Source organism: Ammodytes marinus (assembly GCF_949987685.1).
Source record: "Ammodytes marinus genome assembly, chromosome: 18".
NCBI lineage: Eukaryota > Metazoa > Chordata > Actinopteri > Uranoscopiformes > Ammodytidae > Ammodytes > Ammodytes marinus.
Genome location: NC_137222.1, coordinates 4630318 through 4652514, shown reverse-complemented (window position 1 = coordinate 4652514; position 22197 = coordinate 4630318). Strand labels below are relative to the sequence as shown.

The following is a 22197-nucleotide window of genomic DNA, read 5'->3' as shown; positions in this document are numbered from 1 at the left end:
AGCTTTATTCATTGCACACAGAGTACTACAGTTAGCAGATTGTGAGGAGATATTCACAGATTTTGTCAAAAAAAAGTGATTTACAACAAGCATTCTCCAGAATCACTGACTCCACTTTCAATAGCAATGATCACATGGTTATACAGTAGATGAATGAGAACCTTTCTCTGGTTACACTACACAGGACAGCAGGAATTAAACAAACAAAAGTGAAACAAAAACTAAGACGCCAGAATGATGTCAAAGGAAACTTCAGAGTTACGCCCAGACAAACTAATGGAGGGGAGGTTACAAACTATTATGTACTTAGGACAAATGTGGGGTTATGAGCATTTATGGGCAAATGAAAGGCTACCATCAAATTACCTGTCTGCTCTGTGGCAATGACTGTGGATTATAACAAAAAATACAATATTACATGATATCATGTTGAGAAATTATAGAAAAATAAAGTTATTGATGGTGTTTTTGTTGAATAGAAGCCAAATATTTAGACTTGTGTATGCAGACAAAATTTGTATGTATGCGTGTGTGAGTGCATGCGTGTGTGTGTGTGTGTGTGTGTGTGTAGGTTGTGTATACTATACCTCCGTGCAAAGGAGAAATGAGCAGAGGCAGAAGGGGAGAAGTTTCGAGGACTGTCCTGTGGGCTTGTTCCTTTAACAAAAACAGAAAGACACAGAGACAAAACAAAATTAACAATCTGCAAGCGAAACATATAAATACAATTCAGAGTTTAATTTGCTGCCAAATCAAAGCTTAACAACAGATTGCACACAGCATTTTTATCCGTATCCCACAGATGTTGAAAAAGATACATTTTAAATAGTCATGTTGCTACAAAAAGGAACAAGAAAATATAAATAATGTCTGGTCATTTTTCCTTCTTTTGAACATCCTACTTTAATAAGATAAAACTTAAAAAAACTAACATTTATTCAAGTTCAGTTGATCGGAGAGTTACAGCCTATACTTGGTCAAGGGAAATAATTATTAGTGTTCCTGTTTATTGAAAACTCATTTTCCAGACCTTACCATCTGTACTCTAAAGTAGATATGGAAAAACAGTTGCTGTCTTAGATCTTGCAGTATATATTTAATTTTTATAGATTTAGTAAAAGATAGTGACACGGTCTGCATCCAGAAACACCCAATACAACCACAACTCGTTCCACAGTATCATTTCCATCAACAGCATATTGAATGCACATTGTTGTGGACATCTTCCAACTCACCAGACGGCCTATTTGGCTTAATGTCAAAATGTCATCTCTATCCTGCTATCTATCCTCTTTCCTTCCCTTCCACTGGCCAGTAATAGTAAAACACTATGCTTTCTGCTTGGACCAATATGTTTTCTTTAAGCCTTTTCACACATCATATGGAGTAGTTTTATACTCTCTTCTGATTGATGTTCATATTATTTAATTTTTTATATGGTTAAACTTCGCAAATGTCATAGTTGTAAATCGAGAAAAGTCCAAAAGCTAATAAGACATCAAAACTGCCTTAATGTTGCTATAAAAACATAAGTTCACCTCAGCTTTGAAGCTTATTTTAAGTGCAAAGTGTCCATGCACACATGACATTTTAAAATATAAACAGCCTTCACACAGCTATGCGCATTTACATAAAAAAATACACATAATACTGCATACTTAATATTATTTTCAAAGAAGGATCATTTGCACCTAAAACGAGAAGTGTCTAAACAATGTCCTCTGATAACAATACTTGTCTATACATACTGAATTACCTTGCTGGTTATAGAAGCGTTGTGCCACTGAACACATACTGTAGGGACTTTATGAGGCACCAATTTGCCCGTAATGTTAATAACAATAATTACATTGCTCACTTAGATGGGGACCAAACAAGAAATTAGCCAGAACCAGCGTTGCCACGACCACCATTACCTCCTGTGGTGACATAGAAATGCCTGCCGCATACTTGGGGACTATTGACACAGGGCTCTGCATCTTGTTAGTGAGAAATGTCACCTATTTAATTGCACTTAAATCTTAATCAGAGCCAATTAAAGACGTTAACCTCTTCCTTTGGGATTTCCACTGCTCCTGAAAGGGCAGATTATTACTAAATGCTACAGGAAGAACAGGAAATCAGATTCAAGATAATGTTGTTAATGAAAGGTGGAGTCAGCGATTCTGGAAAACGTTTGTTGTCAAAATCATCTTCTCACGAGCCGCTACCTGTGTACTGCGCTGTACTGTGTGTGTGTGTGCACAAAATAAATCCAGTGCTAATTGACAGCATAAAGGCTCTGTAAACGGCATGTAAACAAAGGGGGCCCACCGTAGCTAGCAACATGCCCGTTAACGGAGCCTAGGCTGTGTATTAATACTGATACCAATTGCTTTTCAGCACACACACACAGTACAGACAGGTATCAGATCGTGAGGAGATATTCAGTGATTTTGATAAAAGCTGACAAAAGTATTCATGGTCATGTACAGATGTTTGATTTGCTGCAATTCAGCGACAGAGACACACTTATACTCAGTTATATAACTAGAACGAAAAGGAGGTTTTTCTTACCTTTTGAACCCATATGACGACATAGCCACAATGTTATGTCATCCAACAGCTGACCACTTTCACTGGCAAAAACATTATGACCTCTTGAGTCCATCTTTAGAGACTGTCTGGGACCCTTTGGTTTCGTTAGGTTGAAACGCAATCCCAAACACTGAGTTGTGGGTCTGCTGTTTTGCTGACCCATACCAGGAAATAAAACGCCCTGTGGTAAATGAGGCTCCCCTCCCTCTGCTCCTGTGCATTTCCTCTCCGCAGGCCAACACTTCCTCACCAAGCACAATCACTGCCCTTTAACTGGCCACTCAACAACTGACCTGACAAACATTAACCGTATTCAAAAGGATAGGATAATAAAATGTATGACTAGTTTTTAGTGCACTGTGCCGGATAAAGCTCTGCATCTTTTGGTGTCAACAACCTCCAAGGCACATTAAAGGTGGAATCAGCGATACTGGAGAATGTTTGTTGTCAAAATCACTTTTTGTCCAAACCAGTGAATATCTCCTCATGATCTACTAACTATTTCTACTGTGTGTGCACGCTGAAAATACACAGCCTATGCTCTGTAAACGGGGATGCTCATTGCTAGCTGCTGTGGGCCCCCCCTTTGTTTCCGTGGCGTTGTTTACATGCCCATGTACAGAGCCTATGCTGTATATTAACACCAGATGTTTTGTCCAGCTCACAGAAGGCAGACAGGTAGCGGTTGATGAGAAGATATTAATTGATTATGACAAAAAGTGTTTTTGACAACAACAATCGCTGACTCCACCTTTTACTCAACTGAAGTCAATTTGATAATATCAATATTGAGTGAAATTGCAAGATAGGTGAAGCAGTGTAGTATGAAGCTATGGAGGTGGAAAAGGAGAGGATTATACATCTACATACAAAACCTTTCGCTGTGTTGTTTTCAAAACATCTACACAATGGACAGCATTCCTGGGAAAAGACATTGTGCATTATTGGCTCCACCTCTGTACATCACCAATGGGTATGTGTCTAACACTGGGCCAAGAAAAAGCAGTGTGCAATGCCTACACATCAGTAGACATGTACGGTTTATACACTTACCTGTAAGGGATGAGAGAGGAGAGTGAGGTCGCGGTAACCCTGACGACTGGCCGCTGCCTATCAGGCTTTTTCTGTTGCTGGTTCTGCAACTGGAAAAACCACAGTGTAAAATATTAGGCAGGAAAATGAAACTGAATTAAAAAGGAGTTATTAATCAAAATATAACAATAGGCAAAATCTTAACATCTGCACTTGGTATTTTTACATGTTATTATATTGTATTATTTCTATTTTGATATGTCAGTTTTCTTCTTGACTTTTCTTCTGTTTAGTGCCCTCATTTGGATTTAGTTTTGTGTATTGTTTTAGTATTGATCTTTTCATAAAAGGTGGAAAAGGGAAGTCATTGGTGCAACATGACTAACTCTTAAATCTTAATAATGGATTGGATTTATATAGCGCTTTTTCAAGGCACTCAAAGACGCTATACAGGGTTCCAGGTTCCATTCATTCACACACAGTATGGTGAAATCTCAATACTGCAACTCTTGAATCTTGAATATAACTTGTAATTATGGAAACACGTTATTTTTTTCAGATTAAAGTAAAAATGTCTCAAGAAAAAAATGTCAGTTTACTGATTCAAGGCAAGCTTATGAATTGATTTATTATGTAAAGGTAGACCACCCTTCTAGCACCAGTCTCATTACACGCTCAATTACACTTATTACAAACACTCAATTAAAGGCATTTCTTCCCAGTTACAAACGCAGGGTCCGTTTGCAGCATCAGGAATACTAATGCTTTTGGTCTAATGTTTGTTGCTCATGTTAATACAGGAGTGACTAACGATGAGTCACTCTAGCCAAAAACATATTACTCATAAATGAACCAATTTTTTAACCTTGACAGATTATTTTTTTTTATATATTTTAATGTTAAAAATAAGCAGCTACACAGCGTTCAACGTTGCGATAAGTCTTGGGTTTTATACTTTTCAAATCAGAAGTTGTCAGTTTGAAATGCATAATGCCTGAAGAACTGGAATCCACACCAAGGTCAGAGACTCAATGGCATCCTGTTACATAATATAACCCACTCCGAGAGCTCAACCATTTCCAAGTGAACTTTTAAGATGGTTCAAATCATGTTCATAATACAAATACCACAAAAAATGAATTCACTATTTTCTCTCACGGCTTTAATACTGAAGTCAACCACAGTAAGGTAAATATTGTCATAGTATTATTCTTGCCAAGCTAAAACGATGTGGTTTTTCACCTTTTGCTCAGATGCCTCTCTGATAAAAATACAATGCATATTTTTCAATAGCAGTTTCTGGAATTTTGCTAGGTTCGGATTTCATTTGGAACTTTTAGAAAGTGGTGCAGAAATATGTTAGTAGCTTTCACTTTTTAGTGAATAGTGACGACTTTGACAACTTTCTACAGGGGTTGATCATTTTTACAAAACACTCAACATCTGCATGCCATGCTCCAAAAAAAGACTTACACCACAGCTGAGATTACCTTTGTGTTACAATTGTTTTTATAATTGTAGTTCTGACAATTTGCGAGAAGTTCACTTCATTCATCGTGTGTTATCTTGTTTGCGTTTCAGATCCCAAAAGTTGTTTTAATACAAGTAAAGTCAACCCTTGCAGTTTTGGGAAACTGAACAGATCCTTTATCCTTATTCGTTACTAAATGAATATCAGTATCAAAATTAACTCGATCGATTATCTCACACTCATGAAAGCTGTCACATCATATGGCAATTTCAGGTGCGTGGATTATGCTTATGGTGAAATCTCAATACTGCAAACCTTCTCAAATACAGGTGGCATTCATCAGTTTTCCCCGTTAACTAGAATCTAACTTGAAACACTTGTCCAAGCCAACCTACAAGAAACAGATTTAGGATAAGAATACTAAAATATTCTTGCATAAGCGTCAATGCCCCGGGATAACAGTATTCCAAAAGCTGCTTGTAGTTTATTTCCAGGCCTGTTGCTACACCATTGTAACGGAAAAATCCACTGCCTAAATTAGAAGGGGAAATCCTATTTTGACTAAAAAACCCATTCATATTTCTTTACTAGGGGCTAACCCCTGCACATCAGAAGTGTGGACACATGGCATGAATCATTTATCATCACGGGGAGGGAGGAAGTGTGTATAATATGTGGTACACAGGTGCTTAGTCAAAGAGGATCAGATTTAACGAGATCTATTTATACGTTCTCACTGGGATTAGGTCAAGAGAATGGCACAGAGCTGCCCAATCAAGCCTCTTGTTACTTTACCCTCTCACAACCTATTCCAAGTGCTTGTACCAATACAATTCCTATTAAAGAGTTGAGTGCTACACTGGGAGATATTAAAACAACTGCCTCTGTAAGGGTTAGGTAAGTAAAACCCATATCCCGGGGTGTTTAAAGTGCTGTGAGGCACTTTCAGTTTGTGTTAATTCTAGCAACAAAGGCATTAAGAAAAACTATATAAAAATAGCATTCTTTGCACTGCTGGTCTCGTTTGCGGGTACATGTAATTTATGATTATTACAGGAAAAATTAGACCGTTTCAGAAATATTTAAAAGTTCCTCGTAGCACCTTTTTAAATAGCAGTGGTATTGCTTTAGTTACGGTCATGAAAAAATCTGCTGTAAAATGTGGTGCATTTTTGGAATAAATGCCTTCAGAGTGTGTGTCCGTGTCCAGCAGCAGCACCAATGCCTGTGTGTGAAGATGCTATAAAAGTGATGACGGAACTACTGTATATCATGAAGGCCTTATATGTCAAATAAAGAACCTGTCAAAAAAACATCTTAAATGTGTGTTCGGTAGAAATAAGTGTGTGGGGAAGGGTAACTTCATGGTGATTAGTTCAATGTAATCTTGTAAAATGTAGTGTTAGGCAAGAAACTAAAACAAATAGGCTACAGTGGAAGTAGAAATAGATTTTACTCGATGGTAATACCGTGTACCGGAAGAGAATTTGGGGAAGGTTTTAAAAACTTGATACTGTATTTTAAATATAAGATTACAGATTAAATAATTTTACAAGTAAATGACATGCAGTGCTTTTGTTTCTTTCATTCATTTTGTACGTAGGTTGTATTCAGTTACATTGTGCTGTGTTCAAGCGATGATCAATGTAAAATGTAGTGTTAACAGAGACTTAAGAAAAAAAAGGTATAAAAGTTAGATACCGCCAAACCCCATTCTGGATTACTTAAAAAAACAGAACTGCCACAGGTTACGTTGGCACACGGCTCTTGTTCGTCACGTTTGATGCTAAGCTGAGCTTTAGTGGAGGCACCTCTGTGGTTAGAGAAAGCTGAGTGAGGAGGAAAACGCAGGGATAAAGCAGCCCGGGGCGAAGATGATACGGAGAAACTAGGCCAGCGCTGTATGCCTGGGCGATTTAACAGTCTCGGTTATATGCGAGAAAAAAAACTCAAACCTCATCAAACCTATTGTTGTATTCCATGTGAAATCTCCCCGAAGTGTATATAGCTTCATATCTCACTGTCCTCATTTTGCTTTTACCATAGAGTTTATATTTAAGGTGGAGTCAGCAATTCTTGAGAATGCTTGTTGTTGTCATATCACTTTTTTCCTCCAAGATCAGTGAATATTTCCTTGCAATCCGCAAATCTGTCCATACTGTGTGCACCCTGAAAAAGAATCCAGTGTTAATACACAGCCTAGGCTCTGTAAACTGGTATTTAAATAGAGGGTATGTAAACAAAGGGGACCCACCATAGCTAAAAACGTGCCCATTTTACAGAGCCTAGGCTGTGTTTATTAACACTGGATTCTTTGAAGTGCACACATACGGACAGGTAGCGGCTCATGAGATATTCACAGATTTCTACAAGAATCGCTGACATCATCCTTTAATAATTTCTTCTTCTCAACTGACCTACATTACTGTAACGCCTTCAAATGAAAAAGTAATCTGAATCTGTCAAAAACAAAGTCTTATATTTCAGCCTGCTGGACTTATTTTGGGCTCAGGAAGAGACGGGAATAGATAAATGCCTTTGATTTGCACCACTGTGACATGTCTAATCCTGACCTGTGTCAACAGAAAGCCCTGATTAATCTATTTTACTACTGTGCTTTTCTCTGTTGTCAGAGCTGTCAGCTGACAAAGCGCAATGCCACATAAATTGCTGATCCTCCTTTGACGAACCCAAATTCAAAGTCAGTTATACGACACACACTGCTCTATTATTAGCACTTAAAAACTGGCAGCTTGTGGTTAAAGCAAAATGCGGCTAATTTTACTAGCCACTGAAGTCACTTTCAACATCTTAACATGTATTGGATTTTTCACAGATTTTCTTTTTGTCCTCTTTTATTATCTTTTCATTCGGAAATCAACATTAACGGTATATCACATTCAGTGAGAAATAAAAATGGATATAAAATCATATACAGAAGAGCTGTAAAAAGAGTATTGGATTAAAAAAATAAAAGATAAACGGATTGTACTTCTTTGACGATATGGCTAGTAAGAGAAACTGATAACTGAACTAAAAAAAATAAGTCTGCAGCAGTTTGGCCTCAATCAGTTGCGTTAACATTACAGTGACATAACTGGAAATGCTACACAATACTTAGAATTTGAGTTGAATAGAGTGGATTTTCCTTCAGTTCATTTTCTTGACGAGGTCAGATCTCAAAAGGTCTTATTTACATGGATTTTCAAAGCTCAGCTTAAACAAATCCCCTTTCATTTAAGTGTCAGGAGATTGTGTTCACATACAGCAGCAGATCTCATTACATACTCAACTGAGTGACTCATAGTAACATGGTCAACAATGGCAGCAAAGTTTTTGCAACATGCAATATCTTAAATGTTCACAAATTATTACTAAATATACTTTACAGCATTGTCTTTGTTATTTTGACTTCCAGCATACAGAAGCGTCAGCTGTCCTATTACTGAAGTCACAGTGTCTTGGTTACGACAATAGTTCTGTCGAACATCATGAGCTTATAAATATTCTAAACGTAGCTTGAAGCAAAGAGTCTGAAAACAGTACATTTGATTTCAGTTTAGAAAATCAATGGTGAACTGTTAAGAAACTTTCAATATGTTAACTTGTCAATATCTGTATTTATTTATTTTACCAAATCAATTAGCAGATTATTTTAAACTCAATGATCAGTTTAGTTTAGTCACAGACACACAGCTGAAAAACATGGCCATGTTTTCTGAGATGTTTTTTTTAGCATGAAGCTTTACTTTGAGATATCCACTAAATCCGACAGAGGATTCTTAAATGAAAAAATGTATGCAGAGGCAAGATGTCCAAAAGCAGCCAGTATTTTCAAAGTTAAGCTGTTCTGCACTATAAAATGGGTCAGGACGGGGATTAGAAATAAATATCATTTATATGGCCGTCAATTCACCGTATATAAAACTGAGATCAAGTGACTTAGCTGTAAACCAGCATATACACACACAGTGAACCAAATAAACCAATAAAAATTTTTTTTCCATTTCCGAGATGGTAAGACTGTTGTTAAACATTGTTAAATGTTGTATAAAAGTCACATGAAGTACATAAAAAGAAACAACAACTCGGAAGCTGAACTTTATGGACACAAAGTCCATTTCTTGGAGGTGGATAGAAACTGTAATACCACCAAGAACAACAATTGGTAACAACAACAACCACAAAAAAACAGTCAGAATTTCCTCTTTCTGACTATCCAATAATGGGGATGCCATATAGGAAAGCTCACATCCTGTGTAGGGAATATGAGACTGCCTCAACAACAAACACTGAATTACAATTGGTCTCACAAAGCAAATAATACACAATGGGCAAGTGAGGGAACACCCAGCGTATTATTCATATTGGCCTTGTAGAACGGCCCAGCTGACCCACTGCGTATACAAAAGAAAAACATCCAACCTGCCAATCACTGCTCTGCAAACTTCACACTTCAAGTTACCCGTCTATAAAAGCAACATACAATACTGTAGGAAGAAATATTCACAAGATGTACTGTACAAACTGATTTGAAGGTTCAAAAATCACCCTTCCAGCTAATCATTGCTCCAGAAACTTCACATTTCAAGTGACTGTAAAGCAACAAACCATATTGCAGCAAATGAAAATAATGGAATACTTGCGAGATGTACGAAACGGCTTTTGAAGGTTACCTTTGGGACCTGCGCAGGCGGGCTCCACTTAGGAAATGTGGCACGTTAAAGTTTTCCAGTCCCGGCCAAAGACTAGAATCTGACATTGTGTCCAAGTCATTCCAGAGAGGGAGAGGGAGATGTAACGGCAGCTTCTGAAGACACGGTGAGGATACGCGGCGGCTTTTGGGGTTCTGGATTATCCGACCGACAGCGCAGTCCTGACAAGTATTCCTACAACAGCTCTCCTTAGGTCCAAACTTCCTCTGCATAGGCACATCTGCAGACAGCTGCGGCATGCACACACACGTACACACACACACCGGCAGAGAGGACACACTGTCCTCCTCTGTCCTCAAATCCAAAAAGAGTAATCCAGAGAGAATCCCAAAAAGCCAAACAGTGTGTATGTGTGTGATTCAGGTCAGGTGTTGACAGCCTCCTCTGTTGCAGGGATATGACACCCAATACCAGCTGACTTCTTTCTGTTTCAGCGTTTCACTGCGACTGCGTTTCTGTATCCCAAACACTCACATTCAGCGCGCTCCCCTCCGTTCAACATGCTTGATATCATGTAACAGGCTTCTACCACTTCACATCCTGTAAAGGGGGGTGTGTGAGAGACCCAAGGGTGCTGCATCATCAGCAGATGCTACTGTGCGCTGTAGCTTTAATAAACTGGCACCCCTCCAAAAGTTTTGGTGGGCCAGTGTATTAAGAAGGACCCATTTGAAATGGAAATTCATTGCTTTTTGCCACGGAATTCTTCTGCTACTGCGTACATTCTTCCCTCAGCTGTTCCCTGCATGGAGAGTCCTACGTCATTCATTTGATGGGAGCCGCCCTCCCTCATCCCTAACTACATCACCTTTGATCCTTGACTCATGTGTTCTAGTTGTGTCTGTCTATAGGGCAGATAAGCAGCCAGACACACATGACTACTGCAATACATGCACATCTTAATAGGTGCACTAAGATGCAAAAATGTGTGTGTGTCAGAGAAGTGAACAGAGGTATATTCTCATAAATTAATAAACCAACTTTCCTCACAGGAATAATGGATGTCTGGATCACAGTTTGAATTTCATGTTTCACTGTTGCAGTTTACAGCAGCAGGGCTATCAGTTTTGCTTACAGACATATTCTAGTCTGACATTTGGTTGCAGGTGCCTCAAAATAAATTAGTTTTGATTTATGATGATAGAATTATTCAATACCAAAAATTAAATGTAGAAAAAAGACTTATTGTAAACTAAGAGCAGGCCATGCAAATGCAAACAAATCCCCCTCCTCTGAAACTGCATAGTGCACCTTTATGATAATACATTGAAATACTGATGATTTTTTTTTTCAGTTTAATTGTAATACAACAACCCTTAAAAATAGTTAAACTTGGTTGAAAGAGGCGAGCTGAACTCCCATATGCACAAATATGAAAAACAAAGAAAAATGGCGGCGTTTTGTCAGTCAAGTGATGAATTTGTCTTAGGAGTCCTGCGTGTATGTGTGAGAGTTTTGAGGGTCAGCTGATCAGAGGAGCCTGTGGGGAGCGAAGTATGCAAATAATACATTCTTGAAGTAGCTAGCTGTCAGGACTGGGAACAGAATAATATCTCAAACCGTACCGACCATTACAAGCCAAGCACCAAGTATCCAACCTTTAAGAATAAGCCATTGATTACTGTATTCAACTCTCTCCGCAGGCGAGTACAAAGTTCAGCCCCGCGAACCGACCGCGCAGCAATAACAAGAACTCAAGAGCTGCGATAAGAGCACGCGAACGCATGCATGTGTGTGTGTGCGTGTGTGTACGTGGGCTGAGTCTGCAGTAATCACATGATTGATGGAGTGTATAAGGTTTACATGTTACTTTCACAATCCAGCCTCACAACATTTATCTTCTCTTATCGAGCTTACTGAGCCAGTACAAACAAAGACAAAATGCACCTCACCTCAAAAGAAAGAATATCAAAAACATGTGCTAAGGGTTAGTCATGTGAATACTTGCTTGTTTTCAGATTATTCTAAGATCATACCTGAACTGAATACCTTTTAGTTAAGGACTGATACAGCTGTTCAGATAGGAAATTCTGATGGATATTTTTATATTTTTTTTTTATGGCACCGGTACTACAACACCATGGATACACAGTACACATGCAACAAAGTCCAGCTTGCTCCAGCAGGTTTCACAGTTTTCTACTGAACCACTGATTCAAACAACTTCACACTCGGCACTGCACCACCTTGGGTCCCCCAGCAACACACCGGTCAAGTGTGAAGTAGATTGGAGAAAAGCTTGGTGAGAAACTTGAAGAACACACACACGCATTTACCCACAAATATAATAGTTAGATATCTGCACTACATCATCAGAATTAACAAAAGTTGGTCCTGTGACATTTCTGAAGTAATTTTTTCAAGATTTTTTCCATATATTTGTGAGGCTAAAATACAAATGAGACCAAGGAGAGCAGAAATAGTGGTTCTAAAGACTGTCTGAAATCTTCACTAAGGACATACGTAGTCAGACCTGAGGACCATCAGGAGGCTACAGATTAGTCCAATCACTTCAGCAAGTGCATTCTGTGTCAGGAAGGGGTTTTAAACACACAACAATCGACAAAAGTAGGAACACTATCACGACTGGCACATAACTACATGTTCCACTTACATTTACTTCTACTGTAATACAGTGTTATCTGAAAGGAAGTCATTTTTGTCAGTATAAGGTTGGTGCGTGTGCGTGTGTGGGTGTGTGTGTGTGTGTGTGTGTGAGAGTGAGAGTGAGAGAGTGTGTGAGTGAGTTCCCTCTGAGTGGCACAGTCCGTGTCTCCCTACAGGCCAGTGTGACAGCCTTCACTCTAATTATGGCTCTGCTCTGTTTCTGCGTTCCACATAAAGAGATGATGGTTCAGACGGTTCAAAGTCAAACCTGCATAGAGCAGCATGAATAGGGAGGTCACCATCAGCAACACACACATCAAATGCAGCACATTTGCCTTACTGTCCTCATCCTGACTTATGACTAGTTGAAATAAATGACATTAGTTTAGCTTAATCAAGCTATGAAGATATTGTACGAAAGGTATACATACAATTCTTGTCTCTTGCAATAGTACAGCCCTTGTCATCTGTCGACTAGCTCAACATTGTAAAACGGGCTGAAGAATTCTGTATTACATTGTTATGTGTATAGGGACCCACTTGTAAAAACATTGCTCCATAGCATAACTAGTGGTCAAAAACTCAAAAGGGAACCTTTAAACCCCAAACTAGTTTCTTAAAACACATCAGCCATAAAATGCAAGTAGCTACAGTCCAGCTACATTGGATAAAAGAACTGACATTGAAAATCTGCAATGTCACAGTAACTTTGGTCCGTTAGTCACTAATTACCTGTCTGTCATATGTAGATTAGGTTGGCGCAAAGTGGGGCTGTCTAATGGTCCTTTGCATGCAGACACTGTCGTATATTGATGATGTAGGCTGATGTCCTCTATAAATACAAGTTAAAGGTCACTGCATCATTTTTTTTCTGAATGTAGCCAATGAACTGGACCACATCTCAGATTATGACACATAGCTGCGCTGCAACAGAAAACTCAATAAATAAATAATAAAAAAAACTGCATATTCTTGTATGGAGCTGACTCGAATGTCTACTCCACTTGACTCAATATGAAAGAGCTGAGCACAACAAGAGGAGATCAGATGTGACATGGGTGGTTGTTTCACACCCTTCATTCACATAGAAAACTCTTCAAATTCCAGTGTTTTGACTGAGAATTAAAAAAAAATTCAAACAATTTCACTTGACAAGGTGTGCGCCAATAGAAGCCTGAATAATTTCGACAATACCTGACAGAAACAATTGAATGCCTCTGTTTTTATCAGTAAGAACATGAAGACATTTCTAGGGCAGTAAAAAAGAATCTTTCCTAGAGATTCAAGAAATGAAGTCCTATTTGGACTGTGTAGAAAACTTGAGCTAAAGTGGAGATGGTTGTTAACTTTTTTACCAGTCTAACTTAAACAGTAGAGAAATCCACCTTTAAATACAGCGACTCTTGCTTCCTTAGATATCACAGACTATACTTATGTGCAATGAACATCTTTGAAAAGACAAGTCATCAAATCTATCCGGACATCAAAAGGAAGTCGAGCAAAAACAAGATGGCTTCTACAACCCAAACGACCTATTTGAAAGCAAAACCCCAAAATGAGGCTTGTCCAAGAACAAAATCGTATTCAGATTGTCTTGTCGGCTGAAATGTGGAGTTCACAGAGAGGATGCGCTATCTCCGACATCCAAGTGAAATAATCTTCATTAATTTCAGTGTCAAAAGGATAATAGTCTTATAATCTAAAGCTTTAACAGCGCACGCAGATTTTCAAATACTGATCATTTGCTGGTTGAGATATGAGCAATGCGCATTTGATAGGGAAAAACCATTACGGAGAGATCTGAAAGTAGCTTTTAACCGTTTTTAATACTCATTCCAAAAATGAACCAATCGGGACGGGATTCAGACAGATTGAGAACATTCTTCACTTTGATGTATTGCAAATGCCACAAATCCTGCTTAGCACATGAAAGAGGAGCCTAAACCTCCAAACAGAGCAAGATGGGGGAAGGGGGTGACACTCTCAACATTATATAAGCACTGTCTGTCTTCCTCTTTCAATGTCATTTCAATGGCATATATGATTTTAGCCGTTTGAACTGAATCACCAGTTCAAGCCTTGATGATGGCATGAATACAAGACTAGGGCTGCACAATTAATCGTAAAAAAAAAATTGAGATCTTGATTCATATATATTTATTCAGTATATTTATATACGATCTCCTCCCTAAAAGATGATGATGATCCTATACATTAAATTCAAGCTGATTTTTCATTTATTTTCTTGGGAACAATTCCAGCTACTATATTAATGACAATTAGCATCACAATGTAAAACAAAACAAGCTATGAAATGTATCATTCACCCCAATAATCTCAATAGATGTAACTTGCCAGTATTCCTCCTTGAAGCCCAAAAATGTTTTTAACTAAGAAGCTTTAAATACAGTGCTTGGTTGTCCAAACGGACTGGGTGCTAGGTTATATTTATTGATTGCATGTGTTCGAAAGCTGCTACTTTACATTCTATGTGTTTAGGGTGTCCAAGTGTCTGTCAATGTTTATGTTGAAAAAACAAGATTTGAATGGGAGGATCGCGATATAAATTCTCAAGGAGAAACATCATGATTCACATTCAAGCGAGAATCGTGCAGCCCTGTACAAGAGACTGACTCAAACGTGCACTAACAGGCTTTTTTTCCAAAACAAAATAGCCATGGATGAAGAGCTCTGGCTTACCTCCAAAAATGAAAAGCGTGCAGCGGACTGCACGGGCTGCAGGGGCTAGTGGGAGTGGGGCTCAAGCTTCGGGGAGTGAGGCTGTAAGTTAAATGGAGTGAAGTGAATAGTTGTCTTTTATTACACTTCTGGTATCACACACACACACACACACACACACACACACACACACACACACACAGGACAGACTCCCCTCCTCCCCCAAGAAGCTCTGACACTAGCCCAGATGAAGACAGCAGCATCATGAAGAGTAATGATCCCTCTCAAATGAACCACAATCATGTTGGAGCAGGTTCCCAAGGCGTTTGTATGGTTCTGCTACGTGTGTTTGACATTGGGAATTTCTCACCTGATAAGATTTTTTTTTAATTCAGTGTTAGGGTAACATTATTTCAAGTTCTTTACTGAAGTCTAGTGATGACGTAGCAAATCTCCCTGTATTGGAATCATGCAGTGAGGCTCATACGTACTTAACCCAAATGATGTCATGGACTGAGCCCCATTTAAAGTGAACAGAGCCTCTGCAGAGCATTAGGTCATACAGAGGTGAGTAACTTTTACTGCAGTGGAAGCCCAAAAGTACAGTTTTAAAAGGACAAGTCTGCAGAAGGGGAACATGGGGATGTAGGTTAGTTTGAATCAATACAACACCCTGCTGCAGTTAATTCTCCCTAGCAAACCAAATGTGCATTAATCTTGTGGAGAATGCACTATTTCCTCTTGTTTGAGTAATGTTTGCTGAAACCAGCAATGGAAGTACACAGCATATTCGTGACCCATTTGTTAAGATTTACGTCTTCAGCATGAACCAATAGGCTCAGCGACTAGCACATTATTGGTTTTGGTCTTTCATAGGATTTGTTGAAAGTTACATGAAGTGTATCAGTGTTATGTGTAAAACAAAGATTTAAAAGCCAATTTGATGCAGTTATTCATTAGGCCAATTACACTCTCTCAGTTGCAGGTTTTAAAGCTTCTATAGGCGGGAACCATAACAAATGCCTTGTTGACCTAAATATATGTATGAAGTCAAATGAATGAGTGTGGCTTTGATACAAGGGGGAACCTCCCATGGTAACACAGCCTACGTTGTTATTCACATCATTGATCTCATTCAACAATCACTGATACAGCACTCTTCACAGGTGTGTTATGACTATGTGTGTGTGTGTGTGTGTGTGTGTGTGTGTGTGTGTGTGTGTGTGTGTCACGCCAGCAGATAAAGCATGTTGCGGCACACCTTTGTCTGATATGTTATATGTCTGTTCATCACATTCAACACATGTGCATGGAAATACATAAATACATGAACACACGTTGTACACACACATATACACACACACACAACCACCAGTAAGCCGCCACTGTTGCCTAGGCTGAGAACGATTCTGACATTAGACTTCCTGCTGCATTTGCTGCTAATGCTAGCGCTGCACTGAGCTGAAAGCAACAGGGAAAGACAGACAGCAACACATATGACAGAAACACAGATGAATCTACACACTGCAGAGATGCTGCCAATCTCCCGGTATTTACGGATAACACAGAGAAAAAAAATACTCACTCTAGCGTCAGCCCGGGAATTCTCAGCCTCTCCCGCTGGGCTTTCATGGCTGAACTGTGCTCGTTTGCTCTATTGTGGTCATGATATGGCATTCACGCTGCCTGCTGCCTGCCTCCTAACCCCCCTCCCTGCACTGACAAAGAGCCAAACCCAGCCAACACGGTGCGATGAGACGGATTGGTTTCCTCTCTTTCCCCCCTCTAACAAAAAAAGGGAGGGGGCAATAATAAAAAAGGGGGCCTAGGGTTTCTTGTTTTGGTCTTTCCACGTTCCACCTTGAAGCTGTCAAAGGAGATCCTTAGTTGACTGCGGAGGGCACAGAGGCCGGACAATAATACCCCTCCTTCTCTTGCCCTAATACACGCCCCCTGCTCCCCTCACAAACGCAGGCACAATTGTGTGTCCCCCCCCCCCTTCACAATTCCCCCACCAGCTGGTGACTTGCTACGTAGCAGAAAATTCAATAAATGAAATCTACATCTCGTCTTCTCTCCTCTACACACGCAGTCACCTTGACAGAAGCTAAGACCCAAGGCACGCACCATGCGATTAAATGCAATGTCGTCACGACCACAGGGGTGATGTCATCGCCGTAACAATGCACCACTACATCAGTCAGTGTCCAGGAGGAGAGAGTGCACACTCACACCTGGCTTCCAAGTTCTTCTCATTGAATAAATCATACGAATACAAATAGGCAAGGAGTGCTGAAGAATGCATTTCGAAGTGGAATTTGTCTAACCTTTGAGTTTTGAGGCCAACAAAAAAAAAATCTTGCATTTTTTATGATTACATTTAAACTAATCTATCTTTTGTTTAGATAATTTATCATTCATACGTAATGGAAATGTATCTTTCATGCCATGTATTGAGTGTTGTGTGTCATTGAGGAGTACAGCTCTTAAACCCAACGTAAAATAGCAAGATGACGCACCAGAGTGTCCTCCTAGTCCCTGCAGGGATTTTAAAAGGACCCCAGAGGCTAACTGCTTATGAATTGCAAAATCATCCATGGTGCATTGTATCCACACTCTATTGGCACACCGTCATCAACCCAATAAGTCAATGTTAATCAATGACTCACTGGCAGGAAATTGCCCGATGATGAAGTACTGCATGACAAAATAGGGGGATTATTCGGATAATTTGACAACACTGTAAAAAACTGACACTATTAAAAAAAATTGTGTAGTGTTTGCAATGACTAAGCTGCATAACTGCTGTATGACGGTGCTTCTGTTACAGAGCCTATAGGCTGTGTATTAACACTGGATTTTTGTTCAGTGTGCACATAGTACAGACAGGTAGCGGTAGTGGGGAGATATTCATTGATTTTGACAAAAAGTGATTTTGACAACAAGCATTCTCCAGAATAGCTGACTCCACCTTTAAACCTGGAATTATGGGAGTAGATACAAAGCACAACAGACAAACAGTTCTCAGCTGCTCACTCAGTCACTCACTATCAGGATACCAATGAATTCTTTATTACTATGAGCATGTATGAGGAGCTAAGAGCCACTGCAGATGACACCACACACTGCATAGAGCACAGAGCTAGTGTGTGAGGTAGGCAGGAACTGGAGCATAAGAAAATCTATCTGGAAAGAAGGTCACGACTCGGCTACAAACATGATATTGTGTCTTTGATTTTAAAGGCATTTATTGTTTTCTAATCTGAAAATGTTCCACACTGTAAAAAATTAAAAAGTGAAGAAAACTCAAAGTTTCAAGGCAATTGTCTTATTGGGCTAAAACTAAAACTCTTTCTTTTTAAGGAAAACGGCCTAGATTTGAGCCAACAAAATATCTTTTGTTGAGATATTGACATATGTAATGAAAATGTATCTTTCATTATGTATAAAAGCTCAAATTCTAATTTTGAGTTCTTCATACTTGTTGACACAAAAACAGTTGTGTCAACTAATTGCCATACAGATAACAAACAAAACATTAATTCAAACATTATGCAGTGTTAAAACTTTCTGAACCAAAAATAATAAGATGTAAAACATTTTACTTTTTGGAATTCTTTGTATTTACAACTCAACACTTGAAGTGACATTACAAATGAATGATACGAATTATGAATTATCTCAACAAAAGATAATTAGTTGGCTCAAATTTAGGCAGTTTTTGTTATATATATATATGTACAATTCAAGGAAGCCTAGTTAAATGATACAGTGTGTAGAGGCTGTGTTTGGAGGAAACTGAAAGCTCTGACCCGTGACTTCCTGTCAGGGACCCTGTAGGTTGAAAACATATTTTTTCCTTCTTTTGAAAGTCAATGAGACATAACTGTAGCATGTTCAGGGTGCTGGGGACATGCCCTCAGCCCTAAAGTGTGTCTGGGAATATTCAGTGGAGCGAAGAGGATTCAAAAAAAGACATGTCGCATGAATATAAAGGAAAAACAAAGACATATCCATATGTTGAAGTCGTCTGGTATCAAGAAATACATGTAAAAAAAGACTGCTGTATCACTTTACGTATACAAAAAATAATGGTATACAGTATGCCATGAATGAACTATATTTGAAAATAACATTTTCTGGCATGCTGTAGTTTGAGTGTTTTTCTGTGCTAGCAATCTGTGGCTTTTGTTGAAAGTAGATGACTCACCAAGGTTTTTTCATAATGATGCTTTAGCTTTGATGAAAAACTTTCACTGAGTGGCAGCACTGTGTGAAGAGGAGCTTCTGCTGCTAACCTTGAATTCATTTGAAATCAGTTCTGCCTTGAAACAATTGAAGTAGACCCTTATCAGCCTCTGCAGCTGCATTGCTAACTGCGTTAAAGTGAAAGAAACTTGGTCAGAAAGCCAAAAGCCAGTCATTTATTATACAGCACCATCCTCCTGTTGCTGCTAGGTTTGGAATTAGTTTAATATACACCTTATTTACACCTTTTAATTATCTCCAAATCTCTTGAGTAAAGCTGCTCCTCAGCAGCAATATATCGTGACTTGTTGCGACCGTGTTGTTTAATGAGGTCATACTTACAGAGCGCTCAGAATACAATACACTGTTGGTGTATCTTAGAACAAAAGCACTCGCATTGTGAAAGTCAAATTCTCCTCTGTTTTGTCAACTTGAACTTTATTCCCAGTTATATTCTGCCTCCACAGTGACACTGCGAATCCTAATGAAATAACAGAATTGTGTTGAAATGAGAATTATTGAAACACAGCACTGTAGTGCATTCATTAAACAAGGATTGAGTGACTTCTGGCTAACTTGACTGCGGAGTCGAGTGATAATTATTTGCAGATTCATAAGTACAAGCTACACTATACACATTGAGCAGGGTTTGGTCATGACTTTAAACTGTCATGTTGTTGTTCAAACTCAAAATTAGAAGATTCTGCAACATTTTGTATTCTTACTTTGACCAATCAAATGTAATTCATTTTGTCACTTTTGTTCATGGCTATTGACCAACTAAGGACTTGGCCTCAACATTAGGTGATTGCATGTGCAAAGCAAGACATGGCAAATTAGTTGTCTACATAGTCGAAAGAGAAAGGATGAAGGAAGAGGCCCCATCCTTTTGAAAGCGGAGACTACCGACTGATTTGATTAAAGGAACGTGTTTGAGATATCCTGCTATCATAGTGATAACAGGTAGGACCTGTCATCGTCTTGTGGCAGATCAATTCAGCAACACCACATGCCGTCATAAAATCTATGCCAGACCTAGAATATATCTCCAAATTTGTTTATAAAAACCTCCAGGAGAATTGGTAGTGTGAAACTAAACTACGCCTCAAGAATCTCACTGAATAGCCAACTGTCATCAAGTGCAGAGTTCTAGAACTATCGGCGGCAAACATCTGTTGAATAAATATCAACAACAAGAAATAATGTAACAGAACCTAACAGTCAACAATTCCTCTTTGATATCCTGTTGCAGGGCATGGCATGGCAGTTGATGTGGTTGTTAGGCAACATAACAGCTTTCACCCGGAGGCCGCAATAGGCCGCGTATTTGTGCTAATGGTGATACATTGAAATAGGATCTCACATAATGGTCAACAAATGAGTGAGCCTTGAGGTCCCGGTACATACAAATGATTCATTTTCAGTTCTTGAATTAGACCCAGTAAAAAGACTTCCAAGTTATTAAGGTCAAGCTATAAATAGGTCCCAGTAATCGCTTGACTACAAAGAGTTGTGTTGAATACAAATCCACATATGACAAAGTCTAAAAAGGTGCAATCCATCACTACCGTGGCTGTGGAAGGGATATTTTAATAATAAATGTGGCCCCTGGATGTAAATAGTTTGAGGGAACAGCTAACATTGGTAATTACCGGTTTGTTGACGTCAGCCTGCACGATAATGACAGTTCGGTAGATGGCCCTCTGTCGCAGGACAATGTCAGAGAGATTTCACTGCTCTGTGTTTGAGTAAACATGGAAAAAGCGTTTGGGAGTTCAATTCTATTTCGAGGCAATTTTCTTATTGTAATGAGAGGATGAGTAGCCAATTCCATATTACAAATGATTAGCATTAACAATGCCATTTTAACTTACTAAATTACTCTAGCTTATTCCCTACTCAAGTCCTCCATCTGTAACATCAACATAACCACATACTTAAAGCTGGGGTGGAGGATTTGGGGATAAAATAGCAGTTAGGATAGAGATTTGAATTCAAATACTTCAACTGCTCCACTTGTTCTCTTTGGTCCCTCCCCTATGGTCCCTCCCTGACACGCTCTACACCAACAAAGTCGTGCCAAAGTGAATGGACAGTCCCAACAGCCAATAAGAACAGAGAATTGGAGACTCGCTCTGATTGGTCAAAGTGTCAGCTCATGTTAACTTTGACCAATCAGAAATCATATACCCCAGCTTTAACTTAACTTACACACACAATAATAATAATAATAATAATAATAATGGATTGGATTTATATAGCGCTTTTCAAGGCACTCAAAGACGCTTTTTTACAGGGTTCCAGGTTCCATTCATTCACACACAGTCATACTGGTGGTGGTAAACTACCATAGTAGCCACAGCTGCCCTTGGGCAGACTGACGGAAGCGTGGCTGCCATTCAGCGCCTACGGCCCCTCCGACCACCACCTCAAACATACAGCAGTCATACACATTCACACGAGGCAAGGCGGGTGAAGTGTCTTGCCCAAGGACACAACAACCATGACACAGGTGGCAGAGCAGGGATCGAACCGCCAACCCTTGGATCATTGGCCAACCCGCTTAACCACCTGAGCCACGGTCGCCCGTGGCTCAGGTTTTACACAATAAAAACCTGTGTTTATGTATGAGTATCGTGTGTTTGTGTATGAGTGTGAGTGTGTGTGTGTGTGTGTGTGTGTGTGTGTGTGTGTGTGTGTGTGTGCCTATAAAAATATCTATTTGCCAAAAATGGAACTAATGTGTTACCTGACTTATGACTTTACTAATCAAATCGTATTAGTCATTTGAATAAACTGCTGTTTAAACGAATTTGAGGCAGTCACTGTAAATCAACTTTGTCATATCCAAACACCATCACTATGGTT

General features: G+C 39.1%; 1 protein-coding gene across 1 annotated transcript in view; it reads right to left on the bottom strand.

Moving 5' to 3' along the window:
• mast4 (microtubule associated serine/threonine kinase family member 4) overlaps positions 1–22197 on the bottom strand; it is a 97633-nt gene that overhangs the window by 22647 nt on the left and 52789 nt on the right. The window contains exons 5-7 of the mRNA XM_080046827.1: positions 3631–3719; positions 588–657; positions 367–387 (exon numbers count right to left, since the gene is read on the bottom strand). Coding sequence (XP_079902953.1) covers positions 367–387; positions 588–657; positions 3631–3719 — 180 coding nt within the window. The remainder of the gene's footprint in view (positions 1–366; positions 388–587; positions 658–3630; positions 3720–22197) is intronic.